At 36.1% G+C, this 24,313-nt stretch overlaps 1 protein-coding gene across 4 annotated transcripts in view; it reads right to left on the bottom strand.

Moving 5' to 3' along the window:
• Positions 1–7,008: 7,008 nt before the first annotated feature.
• Positions 7,009–24,313, bottom strand: part of GUCY1A1 (guanylate cyclase 1 soluble subunit alpha 1) — a 66,441-nt gene continuing 49,136 nt past the window's right edge. For all 4 annotated transcript variants that reach the window (XM_003257872.3, XM_030816260.1, XM_030816261.1 and 1 more), the window contains 3 exons: positions 22,140–22,283; positions 17,147–17,301; positions 7,009–9,327 (listed from right to left, as the gene is read on the bottom strand). In XM_003257872.3, coding sequence (XP_003257920.1) covers positions 9,126–9,327; positions 17,147–17,301; positions 22,140–22,283 — 501 coding nt within the window. In that variant the 3' untranslated portion in view covers positions 7,009–9,125. The remainder of the gene's footprint in view (positions 9,328–17,146; positions 17,302–22,139; positions 22,284–24,313) is intronic.

Below are 24,313 nucleotides of genomic sequence, written 5' to 3'. Positions count from 1 at the left end.
CCACTTAGCATCTAAAGGTTTGCTGAACATCTTTGGTGTTTCTGAGTATATCCAAGTAACACTGACTCTCTGCCTTCATCTTCACGTGATGTTCTTCCTGTGTGTCTCTACGTTCAAATTTCTCCTTTGTATAAGGACACCAGGTATATTGCATTAGTGGCCCACCCTGCTCTAGTATGACCTCATCTTAACTTACCTCATTATATTTGCCATGACCCTATTCCACATAAAGACACACTCTAAGGTACTTGAGGCTATGACTTCTGTGGGGACACAGTTTAACACATAACAATGCCTTATGTATGCTTTCCTGTGGAAGTTCGTCAGCTCCAGAGAAATCTCTCCAAAAGGGACAAAGCTCCCATGGGAGCCAGGACCTACTGAAAAACACTCTGAGATCTTTGACTGTCATCTCTGAAAGAATCCAAGGTTGGCAGGAAAGACTGCAAGAAGGGCTCAGCCTTAAGACTTCCCAGCTGTTGCCATTCTTCCTCAACAAGCGTTATGCATCTACTGCCCTCATCTCTCAAATGAACTAGCCAAGTTCTAATAACTTACTCAGTTTCTGCTCACAGGGGCCATATATTTTCTTCTTTGTGGTCAGTGTAAGTGCACACTGTGTTGGTCAAAGGATACAAAATTTCACTTAGGAGAAATAAATTTAGGAGATCTATTGTGCAATGTGGTGACTATAGTTAATAACAATGTACTGCATATTGGAAAATTGCTACAAGAGCAGATTTTAAATGTTCCCTCCAAAAAAAAGTGTGTGAGGTAATGGATATGTCAATTAGATTGACTTAGCCTTTCCACATATATCAACAGATCATGTTGTGTATCAAAAATACGTACAATTTTTATTTGTCCATTTAAAATAATTACTTGACTAATTTTTGTTTTTAAAATGGATATATCTGTAACTCTTGTCTGAAGAAGGTCAGAACCTTCCTCTAACCCAGGATGGTTATATGTTATGACCTGTAAGAATTTTCCAGGGCTACAGGTCTAACCTCAATCATTTATCTCGTTGACTTGAGGCTTGAGGAGTAGACTTGAGGCTGACATCCAGTGGAGGGAGAATCTGCTCACTCAGTGAGAGTTAACAACAACCAAGCCACTGTTTAGGCCGCTGCTTTTGAACCTACTTTCTGATGCTTGAGATGCAATGTTTTCTTAATTCATCCTCAATAGCAGGTGATAAAATTGGGGACCATTTCTCACTCTGCTCATTTATAATTTGGTTACCACATTTGCCATCGATTCCCATGAACTTTTTCCTCCAATCTCATTAATCAGCTCACAATACCCTTGCTCTTTCTCTTACAGGAAGCCAAGTTTCTGTCAGCATCCCAACCTCATTTCCAACCTGTCAATAATTGTGAAGGATCTGAGATTTTACTCTACCTGCAAGTTAAACAGCTAGACTGCCACAATTTCGTGGATGCTGGCAGAAGACGTGCGACTCCTGGGTCAGAGAAAGAGAACTTCACGGACTCACACAACTGTATCACCTGACCAAGGGCATCAGCATTATCTTGCACTGGTTCACTGGGTCACACACAGCAATGTGAAAATAAATAAACTACACCTGCGCACGGTGAGTTGCATGGCAGAAGATAAATCCTGAGTTTAGGAACACAAATCTTTTATAATGGGCAGTAAGCCTGCCGGCTCCTTGTTCTTGGGAGAGACATTATCTCTGTCTTTTAAGGCTGCTTGCTATACAAACATCTTTGAAAAGATAATATAAAACAAAGGCAGTAGGTATCCCTGCCCTCTATAACATTCAAGCGACTGATAGAAAACTGTCTCCCAACAGAGTGCAATGGAGACACATTTATCCCCCAGTTTCTGCTACAAACCACTACACTTGGATAAGCCAAGCACAGTTTTATTTCTAAAGTTGGTGTTTTTAAAAAAAGTTTTGACTTTATATATGATTTGAAAAACCGAGATTTTTTTAATTTTGTTTTTTATAAATAGAAATTAAAATGTTATTTTTAAATTTAGGTTTTAAAACAATTGTGATTTTATGTATAATATGAGTTTTGTTGGAAATAGGAGCTTTAGAAATAAATGTATTTTGATTATGTTAGTACACTATTTAACAATAACTTTTTGAAAAGGGATTTGAATACATTGACCTGTACAGAGCAAATGCCTGACATAATAGTTGTTAATCCTGGTTTTCCATATTGTTACGTTGGAAGTTTTCTCTCTCTTTAGTAGCAAGACCTACATCAAAGCAAATATATTTGTATAATTTAGGACAATGGTGTTTTTCCTTGATATAAAGTTCATTTTTCTTTTTAAACATAACTCATTTTAAATTTTAAGAAGATTTTTATTTAAACACTTTTATTACAATATTTAGGTGGCAGCAATATCTAACAAGCTTCTGAGACAGGAGGTAACATTCTCATAGACTTTGCAACTCAGCTAGAAGTAAAACTCGAAATAAATATGTCATTTAAAGCAACTATGAAGGTAATAATAAAAGGAGTGTTGTTAGTACTAAGAAGGTTTTCAATGCAGGGTCCAATAGCTATATTTATATATACAGAAAAAATGAAATTAGTTACTAAACATAACAAAAAAACTTAGTATACCTATAGCAATGCATATTTACCAAAAACTGGTGAAAAATATATTGAGAGATATGTGAAATATTTGCTGAAAAGAAGATTACTTGTCTGTATGTGAAACCCCATGAATCATTTCACACATCAGGACCAAAAAACTAACTCCTTTTATTCCTCAAAAATCAAAAGTGGTCTCATCTAAACCAAAAGTCACAGACTTGTCAGTTATTTATTGTCTTCTCATTTTGAACATTATCTACTATTTTTTCTCTCTACACAGTAAGTTCTTCATCAAAATTTATTATTTTGTCCCATCTAGACAATATGGTCTATGGTACTTCACTAGGGTGGTCTAAGAGTAGATTCTAGGGACTTCCCCAAGCTCTGGCAGTGCATGTGTCTTGTACGGGGCCATATGCACATTTTTGGAGGGGTGATAGTCTATGTCTTTTATCCAGTTCTCAAAGCGATAAAAGTGAAGACCCACTAGCCAACTGTAGCAGTTTCCCAAGTAAAATATAAAGATGATTCACTGGGGTAGGTGAAGAAAATACTAGAATTTCTATTTATATTCATGCTCATTTAGAAAAGAAAAGCTGCCCTAATATGTAGTATATGGATTGAGAGCAGCATGTATCAGTCTATAGAGTTGTTGTGCTACAATATTAACAGATTGCAGGAATCTAAAAGGTTGGAGAATAGTGCTCTAGGGCAGTGAACATCAAGTTCTCGTATTTTCCAAAACATCTTTAATTTACATGTGCAAGGAGGTGAAGGAATAGTAAATTCTCAAATACTAATACATTTTCATTCACTTCAATGTTATAAGATACAATTTATTCATGGAAGATGGCAGCTCATTGTGTTTAAGCAGTGTCCGGATGCTGCACATCGCTGTATCACTGAGAGTCATTATTTCTAAAGGCCCAGAATTCCCAGACCACTGTTGCCATAACTTTCCAAAGAGCTTCAGTTTTGCTGCTCTTGTTCCAGGTGTATAATACTTAACACATTGGGCTGTCCAACTTCTGTAGTAGCATTTTTGTTTTGCTTTGTTTTGTTTTCACTTTCTCTGAAACTACCTCATAGCTCTTTCCTCAATACAGATGGATTTGGCAGCATTTCAGATGGAACAAACATCTGAGCAGATACTTTAAGATTTGGGCATTATGCAAAGTCATTTTTGGCCAAGTAATTTTCCTCATAATCTGGAAGGCTCATTTGTGATTTAATTTTCTGACATAATATAATTTAAAAAATTAAAAAAACTTGACAGGCAGCCACAACCTTATCTAAATATCTTCTACCAGAATATCTGAGATTAAGTCCTGGATATGCCATTTAAATTTTGTCCTGATTTCTACCCCAATGTTTAAATCCAAGATATTAACATTTTCATAAAACTAAGTTTATGATGATGGAAAAAAACTGCACTGGTGATAAAAGAAGTGTGGCTTTTAGAATATCATATTTTTTTTCCTTTTGCTTAGGTTTTTCTGATTGAAATCTACACATTGATAAAACTTTTGCTACTATTTTGGCAGATACTATATATGAAAATAAATGGACATAAATAAGGTAATGGGATAGTTTTGGATGAAAAATGTGTGGGTTATGTGGGCTAGTCAAAACAGATGCAGGTGTGGCTGTAATAAGCAAAACTGCTTCGAGGGAAATACAGATGGCAATCAAATGTACAGTGATTACTGCAGCTTAAAATAAGAATACTGAATGAGAGCACATCATCAATATAATAAAAGAAACATTTAAAGAGGAGCAACAGTTCATCAAAGATCTACTAGCTGATGTGCAAACAGCAGAAGAAAACTAAACTCAACAAAGATGACAAAGGATTAATTGCCTCCGTTACTGTAAGCTTACGGCTTTCAGTAATTGATTCTTTCCATTTTCACTAAAGGATACAAATATTTCCCAGGTCTTGAAAAGTATCATAACAAAGACCATAAACTCTAACAGTCAATTTTTTGTTGAAAATGACATTCTGGTTTTCTCTGCTTAATAAGTTAAGCAGTCCCTGCTTTTAGCCTGTGTTTTAACAAGAAAACTGCACTTTGCTACCATCTCTGCAGCACTGAATTTCTGTTTTGGAGGAGATGGTTAAGTCCCTCCTCACAGGAATTGCAAGGCGTCTCTGCCCTCCCGCCTCTCACATATGCTGTGTTCTCCATCCCTGCACCCTTAAAGACAGTCTTCATTTAACTGTCAAAATACAACCATCTAAAGAGTGAAATTGCATCCAAGTGCAAAATGAGGTGAAATAAATGATCCATGTTTTACTGTTCGGTGAAAGGTAGTGATCTAACAAGCTCCTCAACAAATATGTATCAAAGATTCAATTTTACTTATTAAAATGATTTATGTGGGTCAAACCCATGCACCTAAAACCACTGCAGTAATTCATTAACCCATTCTGCTTTGGGCTTCTAACATTTGCATCAACAAGGGCTTGACGGTGGATTTAAAGCATTTTACAGCACTAGACTTCATTGGAGCTTTGCATGTAAAGCTCCATCTGGGCAGTTTTCCAGCTGGATAATCTCACAGGACTGATGTCTATTCCTCAGGCACTACTTAGACTAGACATTCTTGTTTATTCATCTCTTTCATTTCCTAGGCCTATCACCGACCACCCTCTTCCATCCTATGCCTTCTTTTAACCTAACCTGGGACGGAGCTGGGAAGTCTTTGCCTTGGTGTGGCTGGAAATATCAGGGAGAAGAAATTTGGAAGAAAGGTTAGTAAAAATGCTGAAGCAACTCTTCTTTCCTCCCTACCAAATGATCTGAAAGACTAATAGCCTTGAGAGTGATATAAAATTCTAATGCCCGACATCCCAGCTTTATGCTCATACTTATGGTAAAATATCCAGGATATAAGATGAATCATTTTCCCTTGAGGTATAAACAGATGTTCATTCAGTCACCTGTGCAAGTAAATATCCACCCTATCCTTATCCATGCTGTTTCTAATAGTCTTTGGAAAACACACATCTGATTATACCATTCTCTTGCTTTAAGACTTGAGAGAGGGAGTCAGTAGCCAATGGATCTAATTTTACTCATGTTGCTGCTGCTTTTTTTCTTTTCTTTTGTAAGATCTATTTTGAACAAGTGCCTCAAGTGAATAATAATAGCTCTTATTGTAGTTATTAATATTACTATTATGGTAATGTTGATAACTATTTAAGGTCATGTAAAGCTGTGTCATGTGTAGTTAATTACTATATATTAATATTACAATAGCAATATTAATAACTATCATGGCACACCTTTACATGACACACATACCCCTTCGTGATTTTTGCCCAGATGGTCTTTTGTCCTTATTCTCCTCCCTCCCAATTCATCCCAGGTAACTGGCTGTCCAGAATGCACTATGCACCCCCAAGACCCCAACTTTTTGTGTGCTAATTTATTTTCCTGGACCATGTCCTTCCCCTTCTCTGCTTGATGAACTCTAAGACCAAAAGACTTCTCTCTAAGAACTGAGTCCCCTACTTTGTGCTCCCACAGAATGTTGCAATTATGTCTTACATTTGTCTTTCACTTTCCTTTCTTGATAGATTGGGCCATACTTTATCCTTAAATTTCAAAAATATAGCAATATTCCTGGCACACAGTAGGCATTCAATAAATTCTTCATGAATGAATAAATGAAAATGAGTAAATGAATCTATTCTTATTTGGGTTTTCTTAAATATATGCTTTGCATTTTCCTACAAAGTCTAGATAGATATAGAAAGACAAAGCAAAATGGAAAGAAATATTTTAATTCTGTATTTCCCTTTGCTTCTTGATGCAAAGCATCTTTAGAAAACTTCAGTATAACTCTGTGCTTGCCTGAGAAATATGTATAAGAAGCTAATTTATATAGTGTACCCAACACAAAAAAAACAACACGACAAGAAGCCATGAATGGAAACTATATAACCAGAACAGAAGGAACAGCCTCTGCATTTTCAGGAGAAACAGTCTGTTAGGGAAGCAGTCTTGAGACCCAGTCTTATTTTTTAGAATAGTTAAATGGCAACATAATTCATTACCTGTAGTCCCCAACCTGATTACAGGCTGTTTGTCCACTATTTTTCCATCTTCAATACCTCAAAGCTCTGACTTGGGCCCCTTATTTATTTTAAGAATCTATGCTCCAGGGTCTCTACTCGGCTACCATCAGTGGTCTGGATCTGAAAAGTTTCTCCCTAATCTCTATGCTTCAAAGCAGGTTAGAGAAAAAAAGAAATTCCTTAAATTTTTTAGCATCTAAATTGTGAATTTTCTATGGACTCTGTCATGGAAATGTATGTTCATCCTCTTTAAGATCCACAAATTATTCTGTATTTAATGGGCCTTTGTAGGCTGGTCTGGGGAACCTATCACGGATGATTTAACTTCTCTGTGAAAATATATTTTTTGGTAATTTTTTATTTAGATATAATGCCAAATTTATAGAAAAGTTGCAGGAATCATACAAAAAACTCCCATACAACTTTTCACCAAGATTATATACATTCCCCTCATTTGTTTTGTGTATATGCTAATACACCACAAACACACAAAATACTTTTTGAATTCTGATTGAATTTTAAACTTTTTGAGTACAGATGGCAAGCAAATTGAGGTCTACTGAAATGTTTGATCAAGACTACATTCCATTTCATGCTTTTACATTTTCTTTATTTCTATTATTTCCCCATAATAAGAGTTCAGTTCCAGAAAGAAAAATGTATTTACATTTTTATTTTCCTTGTAAGTAGTGACTTAACTTCATATATTTGTGAGGATGTAACTATACTTTCTCAAGGCCTATGGCACTTTCCAATAATAGGGTGAGTGTTTATTGAGTCAAAGTCAGTCCTGTAAGATACTGGGTTATCACTTAGTAAACAGCATCATTGTAATATCTATAGTAGTACCCTTGGAATACTAGAGGCCAATCAGTAATGAATATTCCTGATGTCACCATGGGCTAACCTGGGCACTAATAGAGGGAGTTAAAGAACTTTTAAACTCCGTTATTTCTCAGAACCCCAAATAAGAGTTCAGCCTATCTATGGCTCTGCTAATATTGATTTTAAAACTATAACATTCATCTTTTTCTTGCTTTAAATTCGAGCTGTTTTTAAAATCAAATCGTTATCCCCAACCAAAATGTAGATTTTTTAGTTCACCAGAGAACTTCAACTGACCTAATTAAAAATAAAAGTTCCTAGCTGCTTAAAGGTTTATGTAAAACAAAAAGAAAAAAGTTGAAGCTCCAGAAAAAATACTTAGACATTTCCATAATGTGGTCACTGCCTCATTTGCTTCATCAATACTAACAGTTTTTTTATCAAGATATTTCAAGTAGAATAAAAACACTTCATATATGTACATTTAATGAGACAAAAAACTTGATTCTTAGTTCATAGACATACACCAAAATGTTCAGCACAAATACTCAAGAAAAATGAGATATCCACCAAAAGAACAAGTCTTATTTTCTACTTCCGTACTTAGATTTTCTTCTTAAAACTTTAAATGGCTCAGCATGGCAACAGAAGATGTCTGCTGAAGTAGGTCTATATTGTTCCAAGTGTGCCTGCACGTGTGTGTACGTGTGTAAATGTTTTACCAATGTCCTTTATGGTGGGTCCCCTGGATGATTACTTTACTCCCATGTTGCTTCCAGCTAAATTAGATTTGAATAGTATTACTGCATTTTAACAGAAGATATAAACCTCTTTTATTCTGAATACTTTGCTATTATGATAGTAAAATGAATTAATAGGAATTAAAGTGCTAATATGGATTAAAATAGCTTTTACCATTGTAGAATTAAAAAAAAAGTCAAACAAAAGAAATATGTATTATTAAAACACACATTACTATGAGGAGTATTTTTAACTTCCAGAACTAAAAATAATATTTGAAATTTACAGAACTATTTTATATTCATATTGCATCTAACCCCTAACTGCTTATTTTCTAAGAAGAAAAAAAGAAGAAAGTGCAATAGAGAAAAAAAGTCAGCCTATATTCAAACATATACCAACAGTTCAATGAGAAAATGCAATAAAATGCAGAATTGAAAGTTTGAAAGAACTGAGGGTGACAAAGAATGTAATTTCTATTCAAAAACTTTTTTTTAGACAACACTATCACAAACACACTTTAATAACCATGGCATTCCACCAGGATATGAGATTGCAGGTGACTCCATCAGTTTGTACAATTGACTACAATTATCTGATACATGTACAAGGTGCTGAATTTTGAGTACAGGTAGTAAGTGCTGGTTATATAATAGAAATACTCCCCCAAAAGTAGTTTTTTAAGGTGTTTTTTTTTTTTTTTTCCAGAAAAGCTGAAGTACTGAAGTGAGTACATTTTGTCATGTTAAACAGGAGAAAGAGTAGATTGTGACTTGGCTCCTGAAATTTTAATACTGCTCGTTAGCCATCTACAATCCCTAAAGTGCTTTCAGAGGCTCTACACATCTTCAATGAGTCAAACCCCAAAGACTTATAAATAGGTATATAGGTTGCTAATCTATTCCCGATGCTTTGCCTAAAAAATTGGCGTTGCCATCTTCCACATCTTTCTTTTGGAAGCATGGTTTTGAGTTTGTTCCTTGTTGGTAAGCATCCAGAAAATGGCAGATTCCGGGGATTTCACTGGGGAAGTTTGGGGGAAGTTCCTCCCTTGATCGAGGGGTAAACACAAAACCAGGACAGTCTTTGAGTAATCTGAAAATATTAAAAAAAAATATTAAAATATAATACTGGCATAAATGTCCACTCAAAAAAAGAAGACAACATAATTAACTGAATGTTACTGAGAACATTAATAAATCAGTGATTTTAGGTGTGACAGAAAAAGTCTAATGAGGTTAACAGACATCTTCACAGAAGTACAATGAAGAATCAATTCACAGTAAGAAAAATTGTGTCAATTAATGTATTTCACTTTACATTATAAAATATTTTTGCAAAAATAATATCCACACAACAGTGCAATTTGCAGTAGTGAAAAAATAATCCAAAGATTTAATAGTAGCAAAGTATTCACACATAACCATAACAGTATTAAGATTTCCTGAGTTGAAAGAGGTAAGATGTCCATTTATCAATTCATTAATTTTGTAAATATTACTGTAATCATAGGCAAAAAAAGTAATCATGGGCAAGAAATTGTGAACCAAAATTACAATGACAAAAATGATGTGAGAACAACTTTTGAATCTTTCAATAAAATTTTTATGAATTCTAGATTAGTAGGACTCAAATGAGATTTAATTGTACATATCACACCACTCTACTTACTAATTGTTATTAGCAATATTTTTTCTCTTGAAATTCATCAGTTTACCAAATTATATTGTTTGCTATTTTACGACTTGTTCATTATGCTAAACCCATTTTAAATTCTAATCTTACTGATTAAGCTATTGGCGTCTCTTTCCCTTTGCTTCCCTAGCTTTCCGTCAAATGAGAACTTAATAAGCCTTCTCTCTAACCTAATATTCAGGCCATAGATGAAAAATGTTGTATAGTTGTGGGCTCTCAACCAACTTCTACAGAAAAGCATTTGTTATATTTACCCAAACAGACCATGGTCTTCTATCACTAGTCTCTAATGTCACGTCTACATTAAATAGAATGATGATGTTGAAATAGATTTTGGTACTGTGACAATGTCTATGTACTGAAGACACCAACTGAATAGAAATCTGTCTCAAGAATGACAGTTTAATTTTCATCAGTACATCAATAAATATGTAATCTGCTAAACAATAAAACTAATGAAAATGATGCCTTAGTCATGAATTTATAAATATTTTTGAGTGACTATTATTTGAGAATATATAATGAAAGGTATAGAATTAGACAGTATTAAAAGTATAAACTTCAAAGTCTGATAGCTCTAGCAGCAAAGATGTCCATTATCCAGACTTTCAAATGGGGATAATAATAGTACATATTCCTTAGGACAGTTGTGAAAATTAAATACATCAATTTTTAAAAACTGACTAGGCATCAGTTAGAAATCACAACACACCTATCATATTGGTAACAGCAAGTCTGACAATGTCAGGCCTTGGGGAATAGCACCCTTCATACACTGTTGGTGGAGCGTAGATTGGTAAAATCATTTTGAACAGCTAATTAATGCTTGGTAAAGTTGAAACTGGGTATAGCCTATGGTCTGGGAATACCATTTTTAGTTATATTATCTAAAGACATATGTATAAAGATATCTATTGAATCACTTTTTGTAATAATGAAAAATTGGATACACTCTAATTAACCACGGGTAGAAGATAGAGTCTGGCTCATTCATACTCTAGAATACATCTTATATCACATGCAAATATAGTAACATGCTATATCTGGTTCATACGGGCTTGTGAGAGCCAATTGTTAAACATTCAGGAACTTTGTAAGACAGTTAAGCCATCCATAGCCTGAAACCTGCCAGAGTGGACATAGTAACACCACAGAAATTGGCAAATGCTAGAATCATGGATTCTCTACCTCATCCTCTAAAGCTGATTTAACAGCAAACCACTCCATTAGCAATAGATAAAATGAATAACTAGATTTATGACTAGATTTACATTTTATTAAGGAAACTATCACAGAAACATAATACTGAGTGGATTCAAGGCAAGTCTTAAAAGGATACGGACATGTTGATTGGGAAACTATTTTCCTCTGGCTGTATTTTTCTATCTGGCAGGACCTAAATGAAAGTGATATTCCTGCCTCTCTCTACCCATTTTCCTTCCTGGAAAGCAGAAGTGACATCTTACTGATGAGTTGTGGAGAAGCTGCTGAACATGCATCTGTATTTGGGAGACTGTCTGCAGAGAATACATATTCTCAGCTCCTACAAGCTATACAGCACATAGGATCCATTGTGTCAGAGCATGTGACAGGGACCATGTAATAGTTTATATTTATATTTTATTATATTAATGGCTATTTACTTCACATTTTATTTTATTGTTTTTATAAAACAGAAACCTGAAAGAAATGTGGCAAAATGTTGATACTTAAATATTAGTATTGGCTACATGAGTATCATCTTGTTTGCTTTGTTTTTTAAATATATTTAAAAATTAAATATAAAAATGTATACAACTATAAGAGTCTAATAAATAAAAACGTATAAAACCATAGGTGATTGAAAAAATTTATCTATTATTTTTTCTATCTATAGCAACCCAACATTTCCTACTAAATATGATAATGACAATTATAATCTCTTATTTAAAGGTATTATATAAAAAGATTCAGCCCTTAGAAGTGGCTTTAAAGTGCATCATTTGAATTTATTAAGGGCCTTGCTCTGGATCGCACGTCTGGTAAGTGCTGTGTGTGGGAATCTAAGGCATGTCTTCTGAATGCAACTCCTATGCTTTTTAAAGAAACTTAACAGACAAACATAATTAGAATGCTATGGAGTTAGAAATGTTCATTATATTGTCTTTCTTAAAAATCAGAATATATAAGAAAAACCATTCAGAAAAACAAACCATTTAGATGAAAGCTTGATGATAGCAACACCCAAAAAAGGCAGCAACAGCCCAGATGTCCTCACAGGTGGACATTTTTCTCTACACCTTCTTCACCAGACACCATTTTCCCCAAATTACTGCATCAATGCTCCAATTCTCTGTTATCTTTCCTATATTCCTTTATTCACTTTGTTCTTTCTTTTTACAGAAGTCAACTCTTGCTTCTCTAGCACAATATGCTCAGACTTGTCCTAAAAATAAGAGATTCTAGGCCTGTTTACCCCACACACTGGACAGCATCCATGCATCCTCCCCACTTGCCATTTTTGTTTCTAATGATCCCTGGATCACCACATAAACCTCTAACATTGACCCACTGACCTGGAACTAATGTAGTAGACCTGGATCCACTGACCCACTGATCTAATGTAGTCTCTATTATTCTCTATTAGTTTTCCTTACTTCAAAAAAGCAAACAAAATGCAGAATATTATCCCCTAAAATTAAAGTAAAACTCCTGACAATGTTTAAAAGACAGGAATGTATAATTGTCATTACACTGCTACATTCTGAATCACTGATTAGAATTTGGAAGTGGAAATTTGAAGATACAGGTTTTTGTTTGGTATAGATATGTATTCTGTGTCCTAAATTTACCTGTATTTCAGAAATATATCATGGAAGCTACATTCAATATTACACAGATTATTTTATTATTAAAGAAATATCATTCCAGAATTTAATGTATTGTCAATAAAGCTCTCCAAAGAAAACTGAGTTTTGTATCTGTACACCTTCTTTAGCATCCGCTTCTTGTACTGTACTTTGAGTAAAACTAAAATTATGCCCCTACTGTTGACTAAATTTCCCAAAGCATTGGATGTTTAATTGAAATTTAAATTATTTTTATTATTTTAAGTTTTCCCAGCATATGGAAAAGTGAAGTATCTCTCAAAGAAAGGAATTTAAAATGCTGTTAAAAGCATTTCATTTTAAGTATTTATATTTTGCCTAAATAAGCCAGTATTAACTATTGCTTTCCCTTAGGCAAGACATAAATATCTCATATATGAGAATAAAAGGAAAGTAAATTATGATTGAAATCAATACGAAAGGAAAAAGGCTATATCATATTTGTCTATAAAAAGTAGAAATGACTTCAGCAAATGAGCTGAAGTTCAATATAAATTAAATTAAAATTTCAATGTCATTCATGTATGTGCATACAAACGTAACTGAAACAAAGAAAGGCAGAAATGTTAATAGTTACTATCTCTGGGTAGTGAGATTATGACTTATTCCTATTCTTTATAATTTACTAATTTTGTAAATTTTCTGAAATGGGCATGTGTTACTACGGTAATAAAAAATTTATTTAAAAGATAACACCATCTATGCTATAAAAACCTATATGTGCATTTCTAGTAACATTGCCAACATAGTGAATCTAAGATTTAAGTCATGAGCATTGTCCTGTTGCCAGAAATATATGTCAACATTTTGTGGTCCTCTGCTGAAATACATGAGATCCTGAATTATATTTTGAAGAAAAATGAGTAGTTAATATCAGTGCCTCCTAACATGACTCAAGACCACCAGACTTGGAGATACAAAATGCAAGATTTTTAAAGAGTTCAGTTTTATACTGTTAAAAACAATCAATATAGAAGAAAAAGGAAAATATGGTTTTTATATGTAGAAGTTTTGTTTTAAGGTAGGATTCCTCAGTATGCACATATACACATAACACATCACTTAACATTGAAAGAGAAACACAGGTATCAGTGAAAGGATGGGCAACTGACTCCTACTTAATAGGATGATTCCTCTTAATGCCTACAGAGAGAGTAGAATCATATTATCCCAGGGCATGGATTCTTATCCCTACCTATTATACCCGGTAGGACCATAGGCCAATTACCATTACAATGAACCCCAGGGATTTTTCCAATTCTTAGGTTATACCGAGTTGTTTTCATATCCAGGAGTCAACGGTCAACCGGTAAATACTTCTTGCTTTCCTTCTGTGTTCCACGTGCTGATCTAGGAGCTGGGGATATAGAATGTGTACTACAGGAAGCTAACATTCTGCAAAGGGAGGCAGGCAATCAACCCATAAATAAATACTGCATAAGACAATTTCAGATACAGGTGTGAACTGAGAAGATGAAATAGGATAATGAGAGGGTATGTGAGGAGAAGGTTGTTGCTATAGTTATGATAGTTAAGGAGTGTCTCTTTAAAGAGAGGAGAAGAAATGATCACTGTTAAGGTCGATGGTCTGAGTAACTAGGTGGATGGTGATATCATTTTAAGGTGATTGGTAAGCTTGCCCGGGTGGGAAGTGGATTTCATCAGTCTGTGTGGGAAATCACTCATCCTAATTCGGTCCAGTTCATTTTAATATGTGAATTAGTCATCCAAATGGAAATATGGAATAGGATATATGAGTTTGTAGCTCCGCAGAGAATCATAGGATGGGCTAAAGACTTTTTAAAAAAAACAGTTAGAGTCATAAAAGTTCAGACACAGAAGAGAACAGGAACAGAGGCTCTGGGCACTGCAACAAAAGGTTTGGTAGGGAAGGAGTCCCAAGAGAAGACACTGAGAAGGTATAGACATGGGGTAGTGAGAAAACTAGGTGAGTGTGGTGCCAAAAATTTAAAGAAGAAAATATTTAAATGAGGGAGTTCTCAGCCTGTTCAAATGCTTCTGAGATGATAAGGAGAGAAAACTGACAGTGATTTTAGCAGGGCACAATGATGACCTTGAGAAGAACGGTTTGAGTGGAGTAAACACTGACTGGAGTGAGTTGAAGAGAAAATAAGAGGTGGAAAAATACAGAGAGTGAGTATAGACAACTTCTTTCAGTTTTGCTATAAAACAGAGCAGAAATTTAAAATTGTAGCAGAAGCCAGACTTGGAAACAAGGAAGTTTTTATTTTTCAATTCAGAGCTTTAATAGATATGGTGGTATTCTGTTGGGAATAATCATTTCATCAAAGAGAAATTGATCATAGAGAGAAAGAGTTAATTTCCACAGAAAAGTTATTGAGAAGGTGAGAGGAAATAGCACTCAGAGTAAAACTGTATCAGCCAGGGGCAGGAGGGGAGCTGGCCCAATGTAACGGGAACAAAGAAGGAGGAGATGGGTACTGGGGCAGCTCTGCTGAGAGAACCTACAGCACAAAGATGGCAAAGCTCCTATCTGACTTCTATGCTGGTGGTGAAATATGAGGCGAGATTATCAACTGAGAGTCTGGGCTAGAAAGGAAAGGATGCTGGTACTTTAAGAAGGGAGAAGGCCAGGTGCAGTGGCTCACGCCTGTAATCCTGCAATTTGGGAGGCCAAGGTGGGCAGATCACTTGAGGTCAGGAGTTCGAGACCAGCCTGGCCAACATGGCAAAACCTAGCATCTACTAAAAATACAAAAATTAGCCAGACGTGGAGGTAGGCGCCTGTAATCCCAGCTACTTGGGAGGCTGAGGCAGGAGAAACACTTGAAACCGGGAGGCAGAGCTTGCAGTGAGGCAAGACTGAGCCGCTGTACTCCCACCTGGGCCATAGAGTAAGGCTCAGTCTCAAAAAATATAAACAAATAAATAAGTGCAGAAGAAGAAGGGAGAAGATGCTATTAAAGAGTTATCTCTGAGAATAGGAAAGCTAACTTGCTTGGTGTAATTTAGCTACTGTATAAATCTGAAAAACTTTTTTGTTACTTAAGAGTTTCCAACATAATTAGACAAAATGTACATGATAGATATATTTCTACTTACCACAGATTGGTTTATTTTCTGGTTAAAGGTGGATAAGTGATACCAAAATGGTAGATTTTATTGACTCAGGCTGTACACTAAATGTTGTCAAGGTGACAGTGAAAATAGAGGTTCTTCTGATGCTAGATGACACATGGCTCCTCTGACCGTGTTAACACTTGCTGCCAGTCCATAAAACTGCAATCTTTGAAAAATGCTTGATGACCAGCTAGTTTTCCTCTGGTAAATTCTTCCCTGTATGATAGGGAATTTGACTGGCTGTTGTCCTTGATTGCAGGGAGGGAGCTTCTAAAATTCTTGGATTTTTTGAGTTATAGGAGTATCTGTTTTCCATGAGGCCCTTGGATCACTTTTGAGTTTATATTAAAGAGATGACTCAGAATGGGGGCAGGGCTCCAGAAAAATCAGTCTTGTGGATAGAAGGTGGGGGTTTTGTGCTAGCCTAACCTCTGGGGAGGAGAGTGGGGGTGGTGACTGAGTTCAATCACATGGCCAATGACTCAACCAATCATGCCCACATAATGAAAACAATAAGACTCCATAAACCAAACTCAAAGCTCAATGAGGTGGAGCTTCCTGGTTTGTGAACCCACTGATGTGGTTGGAGGGAGATAAGTTCTGATTCTATGGAAGCTCTGCATTTGGGACCCTCCGAAACCTTACCCAATCTGTTTCCTCATTTGGTTGGTTTTGATTTGTATCCTTCAAAATAAAACTTTGGTAGTAAGTACAGCAATTCCCTAAGTATTGTGAGTCATTTTAGCTAATTGTCTAACTTGAGAGGCTCATGGGAACCCCCGAAATTGTAGCTCAGTCAGTCTAAATGCACCCTTAGGTCCTGAAGGGTGGCTGGCATCTGAATTAAGGGCAGGCTTGTTGGGTTCTGTGCCCTGTAACTTGTGGTTATGAGTGTACTCAGTCTGGGTGGTTACTGCCAGAATTGCACTGCAGTGTATTAGTTGATGTCAGAACACCTATCTACAAACTGAGAGTATTAATATGTGCTTCTAAATGAAGAATGATGGAAGAATATGTAATATCTGTCATGGATTTATGGCTGGGCCACAAACACCTCAGGCGAGTCATTCTTAGGAGGCTAATAAGCAGTGTAAAAAAGTTAAAGTGAGGATGATAAAAGTTATCACGTTTCTTTTTTCCTTATGACTAAGGAAGAAAAAAGTTATGAAGAATGAATCAAATCAGTGGGGCAAAAGGCAATTGAATATAAACAAAACCAAGAGATTTTAGGTGTTTAACATAATTACTACCTGTAAGTTGTTGGGCTGACGTTGATTTTTCGTGGTACACTGCAGGACTCAAATTTGTTAGCCAGAGTGACATTGTTTCCAAAAAGACAGTAACGGGGCATTTTAACTCCAACAACGCCAGCAAAAACTGATCCAGAATGCAGTCCAATTCGCATCTGAAAGCAAAAAATAACATGATGTTCCCAGTCACTAGTAAAACACTTCCTACTTGTCAGTGTCGTTTGAATACCGTCTAAATTATTTTACCATTCACCCCCAGGACACTACCCCTTTCCTCAAAACCTTCAGCCAACTTCCCTCTACTCCTCACATGCAATTAAAAATTACTAGCGCAGAATCAATAGTCACACTTCTTAACTCTTTTCCATTTAGGTTTATTACACAAACCATCTTAATTGTGTCTGTCTTCAACATCTGAAACAAGTTTTCATGCACAGGGATCATAGTTACCACAGCAACATAGCAAGGGGGATATGAGCTGTTTATGTGAACCTGCCACCTCTCATTCAAGTGAGATAGACATAATTTCTGGACTCCTGGAATCGTTTTCCCAAACACTGACAAAGAAGGGCAAATGAAGCTAGCTCTAAGGATATTAAATATGGTTTTTAGGCATTTTACCTCAAAATAGCTTTATACCAAACACTATCCCACTGTTCTAATGACTTACAACTGAGGAAATGAAATTGTAATATTTAAGTAGAAAATGAGAGAGGAAGCAGAAAGTGGAAGTTACTTGAGTCCGATGACAACGTCTGTATACATGAAACTAAAAATCTAGACTGATGAAAGATCAGATTTGTGCCACGCCTAGATATAAGGGGTAGTCTGGGATGTGTTGTGGCAAAATTTTAGGAATTCTGGAAGTCTCCAGTGATTTGGAAAGCCACTGAGACAGAATGTTTTATTTTATTTATTTTTTAGAGAGAAAGTCTTGCTCTGTCACTCAGGCTGTAGTGCAGCAGCACCATCATAGTTCACTGTAACCTCAAACCCCTGGGCCCAAATGATCCTCCCATCTCAGCCTCCTGAGTAGCTGGAACTACAGGCATGCACCACCACACCTGGTTAAGTTTTAAATTTTTTGTAGAGACAGGGCCTTGCTATGTTGCCCAGTTGATTCTCAAACTCTTGGGCTCAAGTGATCCTCCTGCCTCAACCTCCCAAAGTGCTAGGATTACAAATATAAGTCACCTTGCCTAGCCAAAGCAGGATATTTAACAATGGAATCTTCAAAGGTCTGATTACTTGATGATCTTAAAGGATTCACAAATACTTAAATTACTGCTACTACAAAACAAGCTAAAGTGGGGATATTTTAAATGACAATGATGATACCATGTTCATTATTTCCAAACTCTATGTTTACTCAACCATTTTAAAAAGTTGTATTAGATGTATGCCTTTTGAATGAAGACCAAGAACTCAGTAACTTAGATATAATTTAGAAATAAGAAGAATTCAGTTATGTCTAGTTTTTAATAACTAATTTCAGATATCTGCTAGAAACTTTCCAGACTCATTTACTTTTAAGATGTCATATGAATTCTACAAAATTTTCAAACAAAAGCACTAGATTGTGAATCAGGAACTTTGTATTCTAACAAACTCTACTAGTAGCTAGTAGTCTGGCTTCCTTAAGTCTCTTTACTTCCCTCTGATCATGTTTTCACCAATAAAATGCAGGGGTTTGATTATTTTTAAAGAACTTTCTTCATCAAAGTTTTACTTCAACAAGCAAAACTTAAATGTCTGTTATATATCTGACTTTGTCTCTTTTAGGAGAATATTAATTTACACTATAACAAGTGATAGATAGAGAGAGAGCTAGATAGAATAAGGCTCTTCTGCCCATAAATACCAACTATGACTTTAGCATATTTAGACTGAGGAACTTTTGCTTTCTGTGAGCACTCTTCTGGTTAAACCAGTTTTTCTTCCTATACTTAGTTACTCCAGCTTATTATATGTTAAATTTACCATAGCATTTTTATCTTATTTCATGATTAAAATGTAAATATATTCTGCTCGTAAAAACCGAAGCCATGCAGACAAGGCAAGTGTCCCTCCTAGTCCTTCCACGCTGTGCTGCCTTCTTCCCCTTCTCCAGTAACGAAAATCTCAACCCTAACATTTTCTTACAGAGCTTTTCAAATTCATCAGCAAGATTTAAAACACAACGTGTTTAAGACACACATCGTGCCCCGAGCATATCTCTTTTCACTGGTAACAGACTTCCGTGTGAAATAGTGAAAGGCAAAGGCAGAATTCTGGCTCCCAGGAAAAGTTTGAATGGGAATCTACTAAGGGCATCTTCTATTTGGGATCACTTGTGGCATAGCCCATTTGTCATCATAAGCCTCTAGGCTTATGAAAGGAGGGGTACTAGAAGTTCGCTTCCGTGTTCACTTGTCACCTACTGACTTTCACGGTTACACTCAGCCCACTGGTCTCTGTCACCAACCCACCTGCTGCTTTCTAAGCCTGACTGGATGGATGTTAGTGAGGAAATCAATAGGAATAAGTGAATAGATGAATGATTTGCACATGTGACGTGCTAGAGGAAACCATAGTGTTTGAAAAATAAAAAAAGAAAATATTTTCTATTCTTTCACTTCAATTCTATACCAAGAGGTAACAGGGCAAGAAGCAGAAAAAGCCTGGGCTTTGAAGCCACATGGACATGACACAAAATACTGACACATAGGAGACTTGACTGCTTCTGTCTGCAGGTGAATTGTAGATTCCTCTTTAAAGTGTTATTGTGAGGATTAAATGAGACGATGTTTAAGTCACAATATGCTCCTTTTTGATACATGTTAAAGTTTCCCTACTAAAAATACTCTTCACTCTGCCTCTGTGATGTTTCACAGGTATCTCTTAAGGACATCAGATATTTCCCAGGACTGCAGGTTAGTACAAATAAAAAGGTATGATTAATGACTCCCTTTATAGGTCTTTTAAACTAACCTATCATTACCCAGGTAACTATATTTGAAACTAGCTATAAATAATTCCTCCATCTTACAAAAATCTAAAAATACATTTCTACGAATAACAAAAATGCCATAAATTTCCCCACCCCAAACATACACATCTTAATTATAAAATGCATCTGTGTGAAAATCACTTAAAATGTTAATAGTCTAGATATTTTTAACATTTACGCTGATGCTACAAGCCCCCTCAAACAAATCAGAAAGAGAAAGAAATATATAGTCCTCCTCTAAAAAAATGCAATTATCGAAACTAAATCTGAAAAAGTCTGGTATTGTGATGCTTTTAAAACGTACTTGCAAATTATTTTACACTCCTTCTATTGATTCATGGGCTCTGAGCCCTCTCCCCTCTGGGCAGACTTATGATTGCTCTGGCTGATGGAGTACAGTGGAAGTGTTGCTGTGTGTCTTCCAAGACTAAGTCATGCAGCTTCCACCAGTCTTGTTCAGTGGGACAAGAACCACCTCATAAAAAATACATATTAGCGCATCACATGTAACACTAACAATCCCAGCTGAACCCAATCTTTCAGCCATCCCCACCAAGGAATCTGACGCATAAGTGAAGCAGCAGTCTTGGAATGAATCCTCCAGCTCCAATCTTTGCAATCCCAGCTATTCCAGGCACCCTCACCCATTTCAGTGTTCCCAGCTGAGGTCCCATAGATTGTAGAGCACAGACGAGGTATTCCTGCTATGCCTTATCCAAATTTTTGATGCACAGAATCCATGCATAATAAAAGTTTGTGATTTTATACCATTAAATTTAGAAAAGTATGTTGCACAGAAACATATAAATGGGATGACAATAGACTTAGAAAATAGTTACGAAGGCTTAAACCTATGGCTTCTATTAAGGTTAAAGAGAGTTAAGGATAAACCTCTAAATATAGTTTTGTTTTTAAATTTCTTCTTTCTTCTCTATATGTTTTATAGCATACCAGATAAGATTTTACAATACCTCAAAGGCTTATTTCTGAAGGTAGTCAACTGTGGACTGTCCTATAAAAATTAAGGGGCAGATTCAATGTGAGACAAATAAAGGTAATCTGCTTATATTCTATCTGTTAAACCAATGCCTACCATGTTAACTTTATTTCCTCATGTGTGGTGAGATCTTAGTCTGGAATCTGGCTCATCTAGAAATTAACTTTATTTCTCCATGTGTGCTGAGATATTATTCTGGAATCTGGCTCATCTAGAAATTAACTTTATTTCTCCATGTGTGCTGAGATATTATTCTGGAATCTGGCTCATCTAGAAATTTTGAAATGTCATGTGCCTTGGAAAATATTGGTGAATTAACAGTCAACATCCATTCGAATGTAATATCCTCTCCTCCAGGGATTGGAAAACTAAAACTACATTTTCTAAACTAACTTGAAGCTTCTAAATGCGTTAGGCTTGGTAAATCAGATGCAAAGTTGAATGGGATTTGGCAGGCACAATCTCCACTATAACTCTAGCACAATTGTGGAAGCCTTTGTGCTTTCTATAGCATGCTTAGTAGAGAGTCCATTTTCCCGTTACTCATTTTGTAAGTCATGATGCAGGATTGCCATCTTGCTGATTATACAGTAGACGTGGTTTTGGAGAGGCAGCAGCTTTCTGAACATGGCAGTTTCCTGACTGTGGCTTTGGTAGGATAGTTTTGGAATCAGCTTCCAGATTTTTGAAAATGCAGTTGTTCTGAAGTTTGCCTTTAGGAGCCATTTTATTTGGACAATAGAAAATCCCCACACTGTGGGAGACATTTTTTGAAAGCCCAACTTACAGATGGGTTCTTCTGTCCTCTCAATGATTCTGTAAGCCATTTAATATCCTATAATAAATTTCTTCCAATGTAAACAAGTTAGAGAAGATTGTGCTCTCTATATAGATTTTGCTTTCTCTCTCTCTCAACTAACCCCCAACTGATACACCACAGTTTTGGTAATCAACTAATACGCATTTGCTCTTGTGACATCTCCTGGACTATATATCATCTGTCTTACCTTGATAGGTTCTCCATGGGGAGACATAACTTCATCAGAGAGCTCCATCATCTTCAGGGCCATCAGCGCTATCTGAACAGCATGAGTATCACTCTCTTTGTGTAATCCCCCAGCTACACAATAGGCATCGCCAATGGTCTCCACCTAGACATAATATATTTTCCATACTATAAATAAATGCTCGGGAAGAATCACAGCCTACATTGGATAGAAGAAATTAAGTCATATAGCAGAAATCTCATTGCTCAGGCCTTCTGGAGGATCAGGGTTAATCAGATACACCCAGAAATGGCTGTCTCAGAAATGCACAAGGTTTAGACCCATTACATTGAGGCACTGCACTGAGAGGCAGCACAGTCCTATGAACACAATAACAGTTGGCTTCTACTCCCAGATTTGCCACGGACTCATCATATCATTTCATCTCTTTTTTTTCACCATATAAGATAGTTTTTGTAGAAACAGTGTATTTTTTAATTATAATAAATTGTTTAAAGATGTTGGGATCATTTACTCATTTTATATCCTCCTCATCATAAAATAGTATTTTGCCTCAAGTCACTACCCAATAAATGTCATATGAACGTAGTAAAATTGTGCAATGTAAAACCAAGATATTAATAGTCATAAGAGTAAAGAGAAATGGTTTTTCTAAAGGACCCTTGGGGTCCTCACAGCAATTACATGTCTACTGGATACTAATCACAATTATAGAAACCAAGATGTTGAACCAGCAGGTGAAAACAATGGTGGTGCTTGAAAGACCACTGGAAATCAAGCTATTATCAAAACTCTAAGTATTAAGCCTTATCATTATCATCATCATTATTGTTGTTGTTACAGGCAATTTTTATCTGTCTGTGATGCTGGCTGCAGAAAGCAGATAGTTAATTTTAGTCCACAAATAACCCCCTAATTCTAAGAGCTGCATTTTTCTTCTTCTCCAAATGTTTGTTGTGATTGTAAGACCTTATCATTCTTACGCAAAGCCTCAATTGTGAAAGGATGAGAGTGAGAAAGGAAACAAGAAAGGAGGTGCAAATCTTCAGAAATTCCCTACTCAGAGTAAATGCTGATATCCTTATTATGGCTCCAGATTTCTTCTTGACTTGTCTTTCTCCTAATCTCTGACTTTATCTTCTTATTCTCCATATTGCTCACTTAGTTCCAATGTCACTGCCTTCCATTATCCCTTAAGCACATCAGACATGCTCCCACTTGCTATTCCTTTCTCCTGGAGCAATCTCTCTGCAGATAACCACTTGGTTGTCCCTCCTTTCCTTCAGTCCCTGCTAAAACCTCACCTTATTAGAAAAGCTGATTCCTACCAGCCTCTAAGAAACAGCAATCACCCCTTACCCACTGCCCTTCTTCTTCCCCTTAACCTACTTTATTTTTCTTTCACATTATTATACTAACTGAAATACTATAAATTTGCTCATTTGTTTATTGTCTTTCTTTCCCCTAATCATATGTAAGCCCTTTGAGTTTGTCTAGTTTATTGACTCCTACATTACCTGTGCCCAGTAATGAATGAACCAGGTGGCAATGCCACCCATAAGCTTTTTCTCAGCAATGAGTACATAAGAAGTGGTCATCATGATGGCCATCACAGGTGCTCAATAAATATGCTAATTAGAAGAAGTCCTACCCCCACCCCTACCTGATGTTAGGGGCCTACCATATTTGCTTTTGCAGCCCCTTGTGCATGCTGCATCCCTTCTTCACGTCATATGGAAATCTGGCATTGGTCCATTCTGCCCTCTTCTCCCTCTCCATATGTGAACTTTCCTCACAGGGATTGTACCCCCTAGCTCTGTACCCATTGCCCACCCATGCTGGCAAATGCTGGATAACCAGTACATATTTGCTGAAACAATGGGTAAATGAACACAGAGAGAAACAGAAAAATGGCCAAAAACCCCAGAAAGACAGAGAGAAAATAAAATTAAATAAAGCCCTAGTATAGTCCAGTCTCGGAATAAACAAGGTTGACTATTCTTTCAAAGCCATTGGCACTCATAGGGTAGGCTATGATTATATATTTTGTGTATCTGAAACCCTTCTATATTTTTTTTCGGCTATCTCCAAGTAATCTCAAGCAAAATCAGAAGTGAAAAAAAAGTAGAAATGAGGACTGGCATAGAAGGTAATTTACTATCTAGCTACAACTC

This window comes from Nomascus leucogenys, chromosome 7b (genome assembly GCF_006542625.1).
Source record: "Nomascus leucogenys isolate Asia chromosome 7b, Asia_NLE_v1, whole genome shotgun sequence".
In the NCBI taxonomy this organism is placed as follows: Eukaryota; Metazoa; Chordata; class Mammalia; order Primates; family Hylobatidae; genus Nomascus; species Nomascus leucogenys.
This window is presented reverse-complemented; position numbering and strand designations above follow the sequence as displayed.